The following is a 15477-nucleotide window of genomic DNA, read 5'->3' on the forward strand; positions in this document are numbered from 1 at the left end:
CTTTAAACTCTGTCTTTTTCTCTGTCGAAGAAAAAATAAACAAAATTGATTCCGAATTATCGATATTTCCGAATATCGGTTATCATTTGGTTCCCTTTTAAAATGACGAATCTCTCATGTGATTGAAATTCTATTCCAAGAGTAAATTTTGTGAGAATAGACTGAAAGGTAAACATGATCATTGGAAGGAGAAAAAGATCAAAGGAAAAAAAAAGAGAAAAAAAATAAGATGAGAAGAGAGAAATTCAAAAAAGGTGGTGGCAGCGGTGGGATTCGAACCCACGCCCCCGAAGAGACTGGTGCCTTAAACCAGCGCCTTAGACCGCTCGGCCACGCTACCCATATGATGGAAAGTTCCCTAATTATGTTATTTAACTTGTAGAAAATCTAATTCCGAATTGAGAGAAAAGTCAATTTTCTCTGTTTATTTTTCCTCTTTCTTTAGATTTTCATAGTTGGCGCCTTTTCTTTTCTCTGCTTTTGGATCTTTAAATTTTTTTATTTACTTTTTCTCTTCTCAGCCAATTGATTATTTTTATTTTTATTTTTCTCTTTCATTTGTAATTAGTTTTTTTTTCTATTCTTTTATTATTTATTATTCATTATGGTGAGTAATTAATTGTTCTTCCGTTTATTCAGTCTAACTAATTGTCTATTTCTTTCAGTCTGCATTGTTTAACTTCCAGAGTCTTTTGTCAGTCATCTTGTTGTGGATTTGTACCTGTTCATTTATCAGAGCAATGATGCCAACACTTTTGGATCGACGTAAAACTGGGTAATTATTATTATCATTTAATTGTCTTTTCCTCTTGACGCAGAAATTGTCACATCAATACATCTCAGGTTCTAAATTGATGTCATTTCATTGGTAATAAGCGACGATATTTAGTTTACAGTTTGTATCGGTCGGTTACTTTTCTCATCATATGGTTACGTGTATGTTAATTCATGTTTGTTTTTTCTTATGATTAGTATTGTAATTGTCAACTGATTGTCTGTTTCTTTCTTTTGAAATTAGTGTTTCAATGGAATTATTTTCAGTATTAATTATTCTTCGCGTGTTGATTTCTCTTATTGTAAGGTTCAATCTCAATTACTTAACTTGAGAATTTGATAATTGATCAAAAAGTTGATTTTAGATTTTCCAACGAATCTCAGATTTGTATTATAATGACCGAAAATTAATCAAATATTACAATATGTTTATCGCATTTGATTTAATTGATTTACTTTTTTTCTCTATTTTCTTATAATTCTGTTGATTTTTTTTTCTCTCTCTCTCTCTCATTAGTGTTCTTGGGATTTTTTGGAAGGCTGCACGAATCGGTGAAAGATTAAGCCCCTGGGTTTCAGCTTCTTGTTTTATCATGGCTTTTACAATAATATTCTGGTGATTGATAAACATTTTATTTATATATGAACTTCCACGCCTTCAAATCACTTCCTAAGAAATAAAATTCACAGAATCCGAATAACTGGGAATTTGTTATTTATGCTAAAATCAAACTCCGGTAAAGTCTGCAAAGAAAATGAAACAATTAACTAATTACTATTTTCAAATAACTTTCAACATAAAGATAGATTTAAATATCTATCAATTGTTTGCAAGCAAATAAAAAAGGTGAACATTAAAATTTACCTTTGTATTTCCTTGTCCACTTAACAAAAGTTTAATCACAATAAAATTGGTTTTGGCAACCTTGATGAAAGATGAAATCTAATATTGACAAAAGAAAGTGAAAACAAAATCAATCGTTAGAATCAACCAATTTGGAACAATTTACTTGATTGTTACCTCTTCATTTGGATCGGGTACAGTTTCAAAAAGTACTTTAGCTTGTTGGAAACATTTACAGGCTGTTGCATAAAACTCAGCGGCCTTTTCCTTAGCATCAATGGTACAGTTTTCCACCTCCATGGCTCCTCGATATTGTAAATACGAAACTGGCGGTGGAGCGGAAATGGCTTTAAATGGTCCAAATCTATGTTCGTACCTGCTTTGTTCCCTATTATTACCCGACCATGGACTTTTCAATTTACCCTCTAACCGGAAAGCGCTGACCGTTTTAAAGTAGCCACCACAGAGTTGTTGTAATGCCTGATTGATTAACCATTCTCGTTGATGAGGCTTCTGTTTCCGCTTTTTAGATTTTACCTTTTTATTGACATTTTTATTTCTAAGTTCTAAAAAATGGATTGAAAAGATTATTAATATTTAAATGAATGAAATGAAAGATAATTGAATTACCTGAGATGGCGTTTTGCTCTGCAATGAAAGATCGAGCTCGGTAAAGAGTTGAAGCCATCCAACCATAGAGAAACTCGTACAGGTACCAAAAAATGTAAGGATATTCATGAGTCGAATATAATTCAAGTTCAAAACCGGACAATAAATATTGTATCATGACCCTTAGAATATGATAAAGTACCCAAGTGCTAAAATAGCCTAGATGACTTGTGGGTATATCCAATTTAGAGGTTATGGTGTTTAGGTAAGAGTCAACTTTATCGGCTTCATCTTGAATGGTCGCCAGTTCCTCCAAAACTTGAGCCAATTTATCTCGTTGACGGGCACGATTGTGACCATTGATTCGAAGTAAAAATGACATTGGCCCGGTACATCGGTCGAAAAAGACATCGACCACTTCCCTGGCCTCTGGATCGTTGGTCAAAAAGGAGGGTTTCTGATAAATTGAAGGAGGTTGGATGAAATTTTTAACATCCTCACGGAGTAGGTCACTTAACGGAGCGGTACCAGTTGGAAGGTATAAAACTTGAAGTAAAGATCGTGAAAGGACACAAGACGGTGGTGATGATGTTTTACTGAATTCGGTAAAAAAGTCTAGGGCCATGTGAAAGGGTAAATGGTCAGTTATTTTGATCACATGACGGATACGGGAGACAAGATATTCCATATACTCGATGGCCTCTTTACGTGATTTCATTTTGGTGTAACGAGGAAAAGTTGGAGGTAAAAACCTTTGGTTAATTAGAGGTTCAAAGCCCATTATGGTTGGATAATCAGCTCGATAATCAGAGTTTGGTGTTGAAGTGGTTGTTGTGGTGGTGGGCTCAGGTTTAATTCCCAATGAAAGGGTTTGTTGCCAAACGGAGATGGTTTCACTAGATTGTTGAAGATATTTATCAGCATCTTCCGCCCAATGATGGTTGTTACTATTAACTTTCATTGAATTTGATTGATGGTGAAGATGCTGGTGGGGATGATGATGATGATGAATAAAAGATGAACCAGAAGAGGAAGGAGAGGTTGCAACAGAGTGATGAGAATGATGTAGATTAGAGGATTGTTGTTGTTGTTGTTGCTGCTGTGAAGGTGGTGGGAGTGATGATTAGTAGTATTTAAATTATTCTTGGCTAGAGTTTCCTTTTTTAAAATAATCAGTGACTGGTAAAATAGACGAGAAAATTTAAGTCTAGCAAAAAGAGCAACGTTTAATTGGTGATCTTTTTGCTCCTTTAAATCACAACTGGTGAATTTACCATTGTTATTATCTCCTCCGCCGATGCCACTCTCACCACCACCGCTGGTAAGGGTTTTCATGGGATCTTCATTGAAGAGCGAGTTGTTGAAGATGGAGAAACGACAGAAGAGGTTGAACAAGATTTTAAATTATTCATCGTTTTCTGATAGTTTTTAACCTTTTTGGACATTTCTTCTTCGACATCACGAATCATTCCACAAACTTTACTATCGGTAATAGTAACTGGTATTGGAAAATAAAAGGCCGGTTGAAAATCTTCCTCTTCTACTACGTTCCCTCGATAAACAAAGTCACGAATTATTTCAACCAATTTTAAAATAGTTAAACTGAAAGATCGTAAACATTTATCTTCAATGGCAAGTGGATTGTGAAGGTAAAGATTGGTGAACACCGTTTGACCCAAAGAATGACCTTCTAACCAAGAAACAAGTCGACTGTAAGTATCATCAATGATTCCAATTTTCTCTTCACAGGTTAAATCTTTGATCTTTAATTTTCCCTCTTTCACTGATTGATCAAAGTTGAGAACTTTTTTATCTCTATTGCAAACCATCCCTGCGTCCATCTTGGGATCCATCATCTCAATGGCTGACATCGCCTCGAAAAGGCCAAACATGTCATCATGTAATAGCTCTCCGAGTTTCAACTCTGTAAAGAAAAATAAAATAATCAGAATAAACAAATACAATTGACCCTTGAAAGTCAATCATTCTAAATGTGGACAATGTTTTACAAAATTCTAAACTGTTGGCAATTTGGGAAAAATATCCGACCTCAAAATGGTGAAACAGATAAATTCGTATAGTATGAAGATCCAATTACTTATTGTAATGAGCACATGAGAGGGAAAAAACCATCACCAGAATACAGAATTAAAAAATCAATCCATCATCTTCATTTTCCATGATGGAAATATTAATATTAGCAATTGTTAATTGTCTAATGGTGATGAAGATGAGCTCAAATTTGACTGTTGATTGAATTTTAATTGTTTCCATTTAGATTTAATGCCGAGATTAACATGAGATTCATGTGCTATTGTTCACAATTATCAAACAATTGGGATAAGCATGGTAATCATAAGCTTCTTTCACTAACCTTTGGTTGCTTCAATAAACTCCTGGGTGATATCAGTCCAATCATAATCACTCGATGGCTCCATTATCATTATATCCTGAATGAAAGAGAACCAGTGAGTAAATGTGATAGAGAAAATGAAGAAATTAAAATATTGAGAAAATAAGAGAAAATCAAAGAGAACAGAAAAGAAAAAAAATAAACGATGAAGATAAATAATAACCAGATGATTGGGATGATAATCTTTTTACTTTCTCTCTTTTTCTGTCCTTTTCTCTCTGATCAACTTCACTAGATTAAGATGACAACAATTACATGATGGAAATTCATCAAACAATGTGACTAAAGAGAGAGAGAGAGAGAGAAAAAATTGAAAGATATAAACATAGACCAAGAACCAGATGATGATGAGAAGGATTGAAAAGAGAAACAAAAAAGAGAAAGAGAAAAAGAAAGGAAAAGATGATGAAGATGAAGAAATTGAATTTTGTTTTAACAAATCAACACAATTTCCGTGAAATAAAATCAACTTACCTTTGATTTTCATTAGAAAATTTTCCTTAACTGATACACTAATTGTAACTCGATAAATTACCATTAAATTGCGATGGTGATTAGTTAATTCTAATGGGTTTGATCATCTCTCCGATCTTTGTACCATCAATGTGAATACAAACACAACAATCAAGGGAAAGAGAGAAGAGTTTGTTAGGAGGTAATTTCAAATTCTGTTAATCGAATGTTAATTTTAATCATTTTCGTTTTAAATTTAATTTTTCTTCTTTTCCCTAATCGAGCTAATTATTCTTTCCTCCTTATTTTTCTATTCTAATTACATGAAGATAATTTTCTTAATCAATTAAATTTTTCTCTCAAGTTTAATGCGAGAAAAAGTCTCGTTATAATTTGAACAAAGTGATTACATTGAATTTGAATTAGAAATAATTAACTCTTATCAGTGACTGTGATCTTCGAGGATTTGAGGCTCTTTCCGTTCGTTTATCGGCCATTCCAAGTTCCAAATGACCCTTTGCAGAATCGACTGACCAGTATAAAGCTGATAGTTGATCAGATGATTGACCATGACAATGGTGATTCCAGTTGACAATTCATTCATCATTGAGTTCGATGTAATTTAACTCAATAGTCTTTGACCTAACCCATGGACCTTGAGACCAACTTATCATCACTCGAAATTAATCATGTTTACAACTATTTTCGTGTCTCATGAAGCAGATCACAATCGCCAATTCGAACTTTATTTTTTCGAAAACTTTTGGTCAGATTATAGAAAAATAAATAAATTTAAACTTTATATTTGTGACCTAACAACTTTGTCCTAAAAAGTGTCTAATGAAATAAGAAACTCTTTGGTCAACCAGAATTAGTGAAAAGTAAACAGCGGCTAAATTAACAACAATTAACTTTCTTCTACTCACTAGAATGACGATTAGTTTAAAGTTATATTGTTAAATTTACATGTAAATGATCAAGGTACAAGTATCACTGATTAAGTTATCATTTATGTAGTGATTAAGTTGTTAAACCTTTGATTGAATGAGTATAAGATATTTAAGGTGAAAAATGAACTAATTGTTATTGTCATTTGCTGCGATTAATTAACGAGTGTAAGTATTTTGATGATTTTATCGTAAGCTGATTGAGCCAAAGTAATTGAACCGTTTGAACGAAGCGTCTCCAATGTTGTACAGTTTTTGGGAATTGAACGGTAACAATTAACTGACCCACCGAGATAATCAGGTAACTCATTCAACGGAATATAATCAGTAACTTGTTTGATTGAGATGAATTTGATTCGATTCTTAACAGCTGATGGATACCAAGTGAATGCGAGAGTTTTAATTGCTCTTAGAACCCAATTGAGGTTGATTATGAGAATGTACTTTTGCCCGGCGGGGAAATAGTTTTTCAATGATGAATTGATGAAGGCCAACATTTCGGGATCACCTTGGGCCAGTGAAGCGTTTGAACAATCAAACACCAAAACCCAACCACCGGTCAACGGGAATGACCTGGAACCCATTTCGTCCGCTTTGTACACGATTGATCATAAAGAAACATTGATGGACATTTTTCAGAAAAATCGATGAAAAATTAGCAAATTAACTTCGAATCAACTTTGACAACTTTTCTTTTCAAAATGTCCAAATTCAACAATTTGTTTTCTCGATGATTATAATTGCGACTAAATTTAATTTAATTCAGTTTGAATTCGAGGCTTGTGCTGTCATCTCGTGTCATGTTTTCAAATTAATGCTAAATTCCTGGAAAAATTAATTTAATTGTTTCGTTTTCGTCTTAATTGTGATTGTAACTTCTTTCTTAATTAACTCATATGTTTTATGATTAATGATGAAGTTACTTTTTCGATATGTTAATTGTTTGACATTTAATCTTCTTTTTCTATTTTTCTCTCATTATCAATTAATGTGATGCGACTGATTAGTTGCTTAATTGTTGTAAGTGCAGTTGTTAAGATTGTTATAGTTTGATAAAAATGATTATTAATAGCACGTGAGAATTCAAGTTGATTGTTCCTTTTTTATTTAATCAATTGTTTCAATTCGTATTTTTCATTGGGAATTGATTAGTAACAATTGATTACTGCGAGTGCTAACTAATTAACAGCCTTGATTATCACCATGTTTGTTAGCCAACAATTTATGATTAATTTTTCGGTTAATCTTTTCCTCTCTCTCTCTCTGATTATCTTCACAATTAGGTAATCATCAAGATAATTGTTCAGGAGCTGAAAGTTATTTTTTGCTAATTAAGGACAATTAGCTTTAAGTTACGTGTAATAATAACAACATTGATTAATTGAATTGGTTTAACTTTTTTCTTGCTATTCTTTGATTAGTAAATTGTTAGATGTTGAAATATAATAATAATCACTCATGTTAATTACAATTGTATACAAAATATCTCAATTGATTTGAGACAATCAAATTACGATTTTTTTTTGTATCATTGATAATCTTTTGGTGTGCAATTGATTACTCAGCGTGTTGGTGATCAAGTTAATTGTGGTTTGTTTTAGTTAGAAAATAGCAAGCGATCAATATTAATCACAATTTGTAACCTTTCAATTACACTCATCACGGAATCAACATTAATTAATCTAAAATTTGTGATTAGATTTAACTTGAAATGCGAGCAAAAAGTTAATTTTTGCGTCACTTTTAATCTTAATTAGTCTTCGTTTCAGAACTAATCACTGTTGAAAGAATCATAATGTTGGTAAAACTTTCTCATTTTCTCTTGTTGAGTTTTCAGTCAGTTTTAGTTGATCAATTAAATATTGCAATTTCTTGTCAATAGCCTTGGGCAATTGTAACTTTAGCTCAACGATGGACTCATTGGACTTGACTTTGCATTGGAGAGACAATTCATTTTCAATTTGTTTCCTTGTAGAGGCAAATTAGTTACTTTTTGAATGAATTAGAGGGATTCGAGATAATCTTCCATCTAATTGCTCAAGATCATATCCAATCATGTTTACTTGAAATTTAATCCAATATCACCAAACAAAGATAATTTTTTTCCTTAAACCAATTCATCAGGAAAACTCGGCATAAGTTAAGAATAAGAAATCGTTAACTCCACCATAATACAAAGAATGTTGGCTTTAATCAATTGGAAAAAAACGCCATTCACCATTGAATGTATCATGAAATCGATTAAGTCAATCAGGTATGGATTTGAGTCAATTGATAAAGAGAGAGAGAGAGAAAGAAAGTCAAGTTTCTGACTTTTGATCACTTCTTCTGTTGAAATGATACTAATTGTTTTCCAATTATCTTTCCATCGCCAGGTAGATAAAATTCTTGGAAATTACGTTAGATATGAGTAATCTACTTGGAAGAGAATAAAACAAACGAGAAATTAAGCATTTGGCAAAGAAAAAAAGAATTTGAATTCCCCTAATCATGTGCTTAAGAAAACGCCATCTAACGGTTTCCCTGTTGAGAGCACGCAACCTCCTGAAAACATGGAGTCTGAATCCTCATTTCTAGACGATAGAGAGGGAAAAAAGAAAAGAAATAAAGATGATAACCAAGAAGAAGATGATGATCGTATGTAAGGTGTATCCTTGTAGTTATCCAGTTACAGGTAAAAGTAGATAAGCCAATTGAAGAGATGAGAAAAGAAAAGAGACAACAAAAATTAATAAAAAGAAATATTGTTCGAGTCGATAAATAAAAATACCTGTGATCAAGATGATGATGATGATTTTGTGTAGTGATAAACATGAACAATTAAAAAGATAGAGAGCAAAATAACAAGAAAAAAAATGATGAATTCCAAATGTACATTAACGTTTTGTTTACTTTTCTCAAAAATCAATAAACAACCGATCAAGTTAATTAATTCACAGAATGTGAATCATTTTAAACTCCACTAATCACTAAGGTTAATTGTTCTGTCGATAGTAACCAAAATACCAATAGACAGGCGAGTAAATAAAAAAAAAGATTCCAATTAAAATGAGAATCAATTGATGATCAACTTTTAATGAAAAAAGAAAACTTAAATTCTCAGGGATCGTTGATAAATATAAGAATTTAAATGTTCTATTCTCTTTGAAGAAAACGTTTTTCTCTGTTGTTATTCAACAAGAGAATAATTGAAAACAGTTGTTTAAATTTCTAATTCAGTTGTTAATTGTTCGTATCCCAGAGTTGGAATTAGAGAGAATAATGATAAATTGTCTAATCTGGTTTAAGATTCAAAAGGATATCTAAGCTCAACATCTTTCGTTTTAAGAGGTAAGCGTTTTTTTTATTTTCTTTTTCTCTCTCTTCTTAGACATATGACGAACTTTCATCTAAACCTCTTAACTAATCAATTTTATTAACTATCAAATATGATTACCTGTCATTCTTGTAATTTGTGTTCTTCACTTTTATTCTCTTCTTCGCATTTCCAAAGGAAAATTTCCATGTCTTAACTACACAAGTTCCGACATTCTGATGATGTTTATAGTTTTTTTCTTGGCGATACCGGAAAATGAATATTGAAGATGTTTAGGTGATTATGGGCTTAGATTTTTCCATTATTTTTGCAGAGAGAAAGGAATTGCCCTCCTGTGGGAATATAATTTACACGATTGACTTTTAATATCCAGAGTTTATTCTCAGTGCTTTGTTTATTTTTATTCACTTTGTTCTTCATCTTTTACAACTTCGTCAAATTACACTCCCTCTCTCTCCTCTCTCTCTCTCTCTCTCTCTCTGTTTCTATCACTTGAATATTTTCCCAGATGATGATGAAAAGCTCAATTGATTCTCTTTCTTTTTCACTCTCCCTTTACTTTATCTCTCTCTCTCCTTTGGTTACCAATGGAAACTTAAGCACATTGATAGATTCTGTGTGTTGTAATAATTCAGTAGAAGAAGAAGAGAAGACAAGAGAAGAAGAAAAATTGTTCCACATTCTGTTGTGATAATCTTCTATCTTCATCTTTCCTTTTCTCTCAGTCTTTATGAGTTTAAGTTTCTCTTCCTCTCTCTCTCTCTCTCTCTCTCTCTCTCTCTCTTGTTTCACTCATATTCATTCAACTCTCCCCCTTTCTCCCTAGTCTCTCTCAGTCTGTCTCTCTCTCTCTCTCTCTCTTGTAGGTTTCTCATCCACCTTCTAACTACTACCCAGCTACTATTACCTATTTGATGTTGCTTACTTTCCCCTTGGTAAGTTTGAACTGTTAACTACTATTAAACATGTTAATTATTATCTCATGATTATTGTACTTTCCCACTCACTCTGTGTTTATTTCAAGTGCTTCTTTACAAAAAAATTGCATTTCTTTTTCTCCTCAAATTGGTCAATTTCTCTCTTGCAATGTCCACTCTTCTCCAATAAAACCCTCATTTCTTTCTGGTTTTTCTTCACCAAAATTTACCTTCACTATATTTACTGAACCTCTTTTACCTTATCTACAGTTACCTCTATCTTACCTTTCTTTTTTCCTCTCTCTTTCTCTTCCTGTCTTCACGTCTCTCTCCCTTTTACTTATTTCTACCTTTACAGTTACATTCCAACTTCCACTTCTCTTCCATCATCATCATCATCCTCTACTTTTTGGTGTCTGTCTATTTTCTCTTTCTCTTTTTTTTCTTCAAGTGTCCTTTTCTCTTAATGTCTCTATCACCTTATTTCTTTACTGTTCAGTATCGTTCTTTACATATTTCCTCTTATTCTCTCAGTGATTATTTTTTTCTTTTCTCTCTTTTTTTGGTCACTAATTTAGTCTGTTACTTGTCTAAGTGTTCCCATTGGTACAATCAATGCCATTGACCATCTCAGCTGACACACAAACAACTGTATCTTTTTCTTTGGGTAATATACCTTAAATTTGTTCTTTTCCATTTCTCTTTTCTTTTTTACTTGAGAACATTTCATTTAAGGTTATCTCTCTTTCTATTTTTCTCTCTCTCTCTCTCTCTCTCTTTCTCTCTCTCTATCTTCCTATCAACAATATTCTTCTCTTTTTACTCATTTTCAATATCGTCTAGTGCACTTTCACTCACCATCTTTTCTCATTTTCCTCTCTCTCTCTCTCTCTCTCTCCCTCTCTTTCATTCTCCTTGTCTTTATCTCATTTTCCATTTATAATATATGCACTTACATAATCACACTCATAAAGTCTCCTTTTCTTTTTCTCTCTTCTCTCTTCTTCTTTCTTCTTTTTCTAATTTTTTCTTCCATTTTTTCATCTTCCTTTATAATTTTAGGTGTTCTACATAATTCATGTACTATTGAAGAAAATTTTTCCAAGTGAACTTTAAACGAGCGTATTTACCGTTTTCATTTTATTGATAATCTTCATCTTTACTTGTTAATAATTAATTTATTCCCTGTGCATCTGTGTATTAACCATTTGACTTCACCAAAAGCAACCTTACTAGTATCAAGGAGGGGTAATCATAATCAGTAAGGAAAAAGGCTCAACGATGAATCCAGATCCAGAAGAGAGACGTGATTATGTTTATAATCAACTTGATGAATATGGGCGATTATACATGAATTGTTTGGAATTATTTGTTCATAAACTTTGGTGTCGACAGAAAATGTTATTTCGTAATAACAAGATTTATGAGGAAAAACTGGCCACCATCAGTGAAGTAATTGGAGCTTTAACTGCCTCTGATCAGATTGTTGCTGCAAACAAGAATGAATCTGAACGATTGGAATCAACTATTCACAAAATTAATGAAATAATTTACATACCCCCTCCACTTGATCGTAATGGACTTTCCTTGGTTAATGATTTACTAGTTAAAGAGGCAACGGACAATTTTGCAAAATTTCACGAACCTGCCAATTATTCGGGTTCCTTGTGTGATCTACCCATTGAAGAAGGGCCATTAAACCTTAATTTATCCTCGTGCAATCAATCCAAAGGCAATAGAATGACTGGAGTCATTAAAGGTTCCTCTTTCCCGTTAACCACCTCAACATCAACCACTACCACTAACATTCCAAGTGCTGCAATTCCTTTGACAACTAATCATTACCATTCTCTTCCCAATTCAAACAATATCCCCTCGCAGTCTCTTGCACCAACACCAGTAACTTTATCATCTACTTCAACCTCGAGTTCGATTCCATCATCATCATCATCATCATCATCAACTCCATCATCAGTTATCAAAACAAACACCTCCTCTTCAAGCTCTCATCGCCAATCTCATCAACATCAACAACAACACCACCAACACCACCACCAGCAACAGCAGCAACAACAACAACACAATCATTCACATCACCACCAACAGAAACAATATCAAAGTAATGGTACTAATACTACTAACAATGGAAGCATTAATAGCGATAATAAGTGTCCTTCGAATAGTAAAAGAAAAATGGAAAATGAAAATGAGAGTAATAACCATCATCTAATGCGATTCAAAATGGGACGTGATTTTGAGCTTCATCCAGAAGATGAGTCATATGTTGAGGAACAAATAACAGCGGATAGTTATGAAATTGAAGAAGATGAAGAAGATGATGAAGAAGAAGAGATTGAGGTTGATATGTCTGGTAATTCAATACAATCTTATCTAAACACTCGTGAACCCATAGGTGCCTCCAATGGTAATAATAATAATAAAGATCTTTCCCACCAACGAAGTTCCGTTTTACGTCGTTTCCGTCGGCCAATAGTGGATAGTGAGATCGTTAAATGTTGCATTCAAATGGGCTGTAGATATTTGGAGCGACAAAATGCTAATCATATGAGGAAACATTATCGCTCCTGGCATAATGATATAGCTTATCCAAAGAATCCCTATGTAAAGGTTGACATGACAGCGGAAGCAATAACCGAGCATCTAGAAGCCTGGATGTTACAGCGGAAAAATCGTCAACAACGAGTAACTATCAAAAATAGTGAAGTTTTATGAGACCAAAAAAAAAAGATTATCAACCAGAAAAAGCTACAAATTGATAAAGAGAAAAATGAAGAAAATCATTATCATCAAGGATGAAAACCACCTCATCATCTCTCCTCCTCCTCCCAACAACATCAACATTATGCCAATAAAGCAAAGAGCAAGTAAATTAAAGTGAAAACAAGTCAAAACCAGAAACATTGGACAAAGTAACAGCAACATCAACAAATCAATGGATTTGCTGTTAGATGCTAATATTGAACAAGATTGTCTCTCACTGGAGAGATTGACAAACAGAGGAACATGGAAAGAAAAGTTAAAGTGCTTATCCTAACACTCCAAAAGAAAAACATTCTAATACCTCACCTAGAATCAACTCTAAACACATGACATATTACAAAAAAGAACTATCAATAATTACTAAATTATCATGATCATTATCATCAATATCGTCATCATCACCTTCACCATCGTCGTCTCTAAACTCTCAACATTTTTTTTTCCTTCTCACTTTGAATATTTTCTTTCAAAAATTTAGGACTAATAAGCAAATTCCCACTGCAAGTTACATTACGAATTCAAATTAATATTGAAGTCCAATCATCATTGGACAATTGTTACGTTTTTTGTTTTATTTTCCATAGAATTAATTATTCATCATCTTGTTGGAAAGTTATTATCGATGATTAGATCTTCCAAAGTCAATTTGAATAACGATGGTGACAACAGCTTCGATGACGAACACGATGACTTTGATGATTAAGATGACAAATTGAACCATAAAAAAAATCATCATACGAAAAAGATGAATATGAGTAATGAACAAGACGGAAAAGATTGAAATGAAAATCTTGATTACATTAAGAGTGCAATGACCATATGTAGAAGCCTTAAGTAAGCGAAAAATCACTTACCTAATTGAACTAATTAACTAATTGCTACAATGATCTAAGTCGCTATTCTAACATTCCTAAAAAATCAAGTACAAAATTATATAAGTTATTATTCATACGACGACGACGACGAAGACGATAACGATAACGAGCTGAAATATAAAAAATCACAACATAGTCGAGCAACTATTTTGACTACAATAACAATTAACCAAAAAAAAAAAATAATAAATTAACATAAAATACAATTAATGTAATTTCAAAAATTGATTGTTAAAAAGCATCACAATCCCACTTTTAGATTGAAACTCATCTTATACAATTCATTGGAAAATTAAAAATTAATTGTAATTGTGGCTCGAGATAGATTATTAAAAATCACCAAAATAAATTAAACCATTTTGGACAAAATTTGATTGCGATCGAGGAAAATTTTTCCTCTATTAAGTTTTATAAATTAATTAAACTCTCTGATTTTTTCGTTTGCTCGGTTGAAAAATTAGTAAATTGTTAATCACCTTGAATTTAGAAGAGAAATTGATATTCATGCTAATCATCAATCTTTCGAAAATTAAACAGATTCAATTGATTGGCTATTCGACTGATCGTTAATAACCATTTTATTACATCAATGGCCTTCGCTTAGAACGATTCAAATTGTTCTAATTAGTTGGAATTAAGAAAATAACATATTTGATTTTCGATTTTTCAAAAATTGGATAGAATATATCGATTATCTTCTAAATTAATTGTGATTTAAATCATGAGTTTTTTCGGATCTTTCGAAATAAAATTTTAAGTCTCTTGAAGTCTCGATTTACGCTGATGGTCCATTCGTGAATTCTGGAGGACCGTTAAGCCGTTGGACTAACTGGTCAGTTTTGCTTATCAGAAACAGTGATTATGTTTTTTACATTTCGGTTAATATTAGCAATTGTTAATTGTCTAATGGTGATAAAGATGAGCTCAAATTTGACTGTTGATTGAATTTTAATTGTTTCCATTTAGATTTAATGCCGAGATCAACATGAGATTCATGTGCTATTGTTCACAATTATCAAACAATTAGGATAAGCATGGTAATCATAAGCTTCTTTCACTAACCTTTGGTTGCTTCAATAAACTCCTGGGTGATAATCTATGATAAAGACTAAAGGCCGCAGTTCAAACGGCTCCAATTACAATTTGATACCTTATAGTGACCTAGTTATTAATCATATCACTATGAAACTCATGAACTTTGAGGCTCAGAACTTTTTTCGTAATATGACGAAATCGAAAATCTATCTGATCATTTCTTTTGCCTTTTATGAGTGTACATTACTGAAAATATTTCGTAGCAATTTGGTTAGTGTAATAACGGAGAACGGACATTTATTCGAATTTTTTTGGAACCTGAATAGACCTAAAACTACTAATGACAAATCAAAGTTAACGATACAAATCGTAAGACCAAAACAAGATCTATGTAAATCTTGAGTTTCATAGTGATATGATTAATAGCTAGGTCACTATAAGGTATCAAATTTGGTACTTTGGCCTCGAATATCTTCCGTCTGGCTGATCAGAAATAAACGATTGATGATATTT

The 15477-nt window shown here is 32.5% G+C and overlaps 2 protein-coding genes and 1 non-coding gene across 4 annotated transcripts; 1 reads left to right on the forward strand and 2 right to left on the reverse strand.

Moving 5' to 3' along the window:
• Positions 1-258: 258 nt before the first annotated feature.
• Positions 259-340, reverse strand: Trnal-aag (transfer RNA leucine (anticodon AAG)). Its single transcript has one exon. It is a non-coding gene; the product is annotated as a tRNA-Leu (tRNA).
• An 858-nt stretch (positions 341-1198) lies between these two features.
• Positions 1199-5249, reverse strand: LOC128392931 (N-alpha-acetyltransferase 35, NatC auxiliary subunit-like). The gene is made up of 9 exons (XM_053353024.1): positions 5115-5249; positions 4896-4922; positions 4602-4677; positions 3626-4151; positions 3325-3548; positions 2249-3226; positions 1796-2184; positions 1640-1717; positions 1199-1518 (listed from the first exon to the last, which is right to left on the reverse strand). The coding sequence occupies exons 2-9, from the start codon at positions 4908-4910 to the stop codon at positions 1459-1461; spliced, it is 2346 nt and encodes a 781-aa protein (XP_053208999.1). The 5' UTR covers positions 4911-4922; positions 5115-5249; the 3' UTR covers positions 1199-1458.
• Positions 5250-9230: 3981 nt separating this feature from the next.
• LOC128392922 (uncharacterized protein DDB_G0271670-like) lies at positions 9231-14353 on the forward strand. 2 transcript variants are annotated; one of them, XM_053353014.1, is made up of 5 exons: positions 9231-9370; positions 9534-9632; positions 10183-10291; positions 10852-10940; positions 11336-14353. In XM_053353014.1, the coding sequence occupies exon 5, from the start codon at positions 11555-11557 to the stop codon at positions 13004-13006; it is 1452 nt and encodes a 483-aa protein (XP_053208989.1). In that variant the 5' UTR covers positions 9231-9370; positions 9534-9632; positions 10183-10291; positions 10852-10940; positions 11336-11554; the 3' UTR covers positions 13007-14353. The 2 variants fall into 2 exon arrangements, with proteins under 2 accessions (XP_053208989.1, XP_053208990.1); XM_053353015.1 differs by lacking the exon at positions 10852-10940.
• The last annotated feature ends 1124 nt before the right edge of the window (positions 14354-15477 follow it).

The sequence above is a fragment of the Panonychus citri genome, unplaced genomic scaffold (genome assembly GCF_014898815.1).
Source record: "Panonychus citri isolate SS breed McGregor unplaced genomic scaffold, ASM1489881v1 Contig00138, whole genome shotgun sequence".
Taxonomy (NCBI): domain Eukaryota; kingdom Metazoa; phylum Arthropoda; class Arachnida; order Trombidiformes; family Tetranychidae; genus Panonychus; species Panonychus citri.

Bases quoted from the DNA above. Each gene is read 5' to 3' on its own strand.
- LOC128392931 (XM_053353024.1), bottom strand. The intron at 3,549-3,625 runs ATCTTGTTCAAC...GAAAACCCTTAC, and splicing joins AAAACGATGAATAATTTAAA to CAGCGGTGGTGGTGAGAGTG. The intron at 1,519-1,639 runs GTAAATTTTAAT...TTTTCTTTGCAG, and splicing joins GTGGACAAGGAAATACAAAG to ACTTTACCGGAGTTTGATTT.
- LOC128392922 (XM_053353014.1), top strand. From the start codon at position 11,555: ATGAATCCAGATCCAGAAGAGAGACGTGATTATGTTTATAATCAACTT.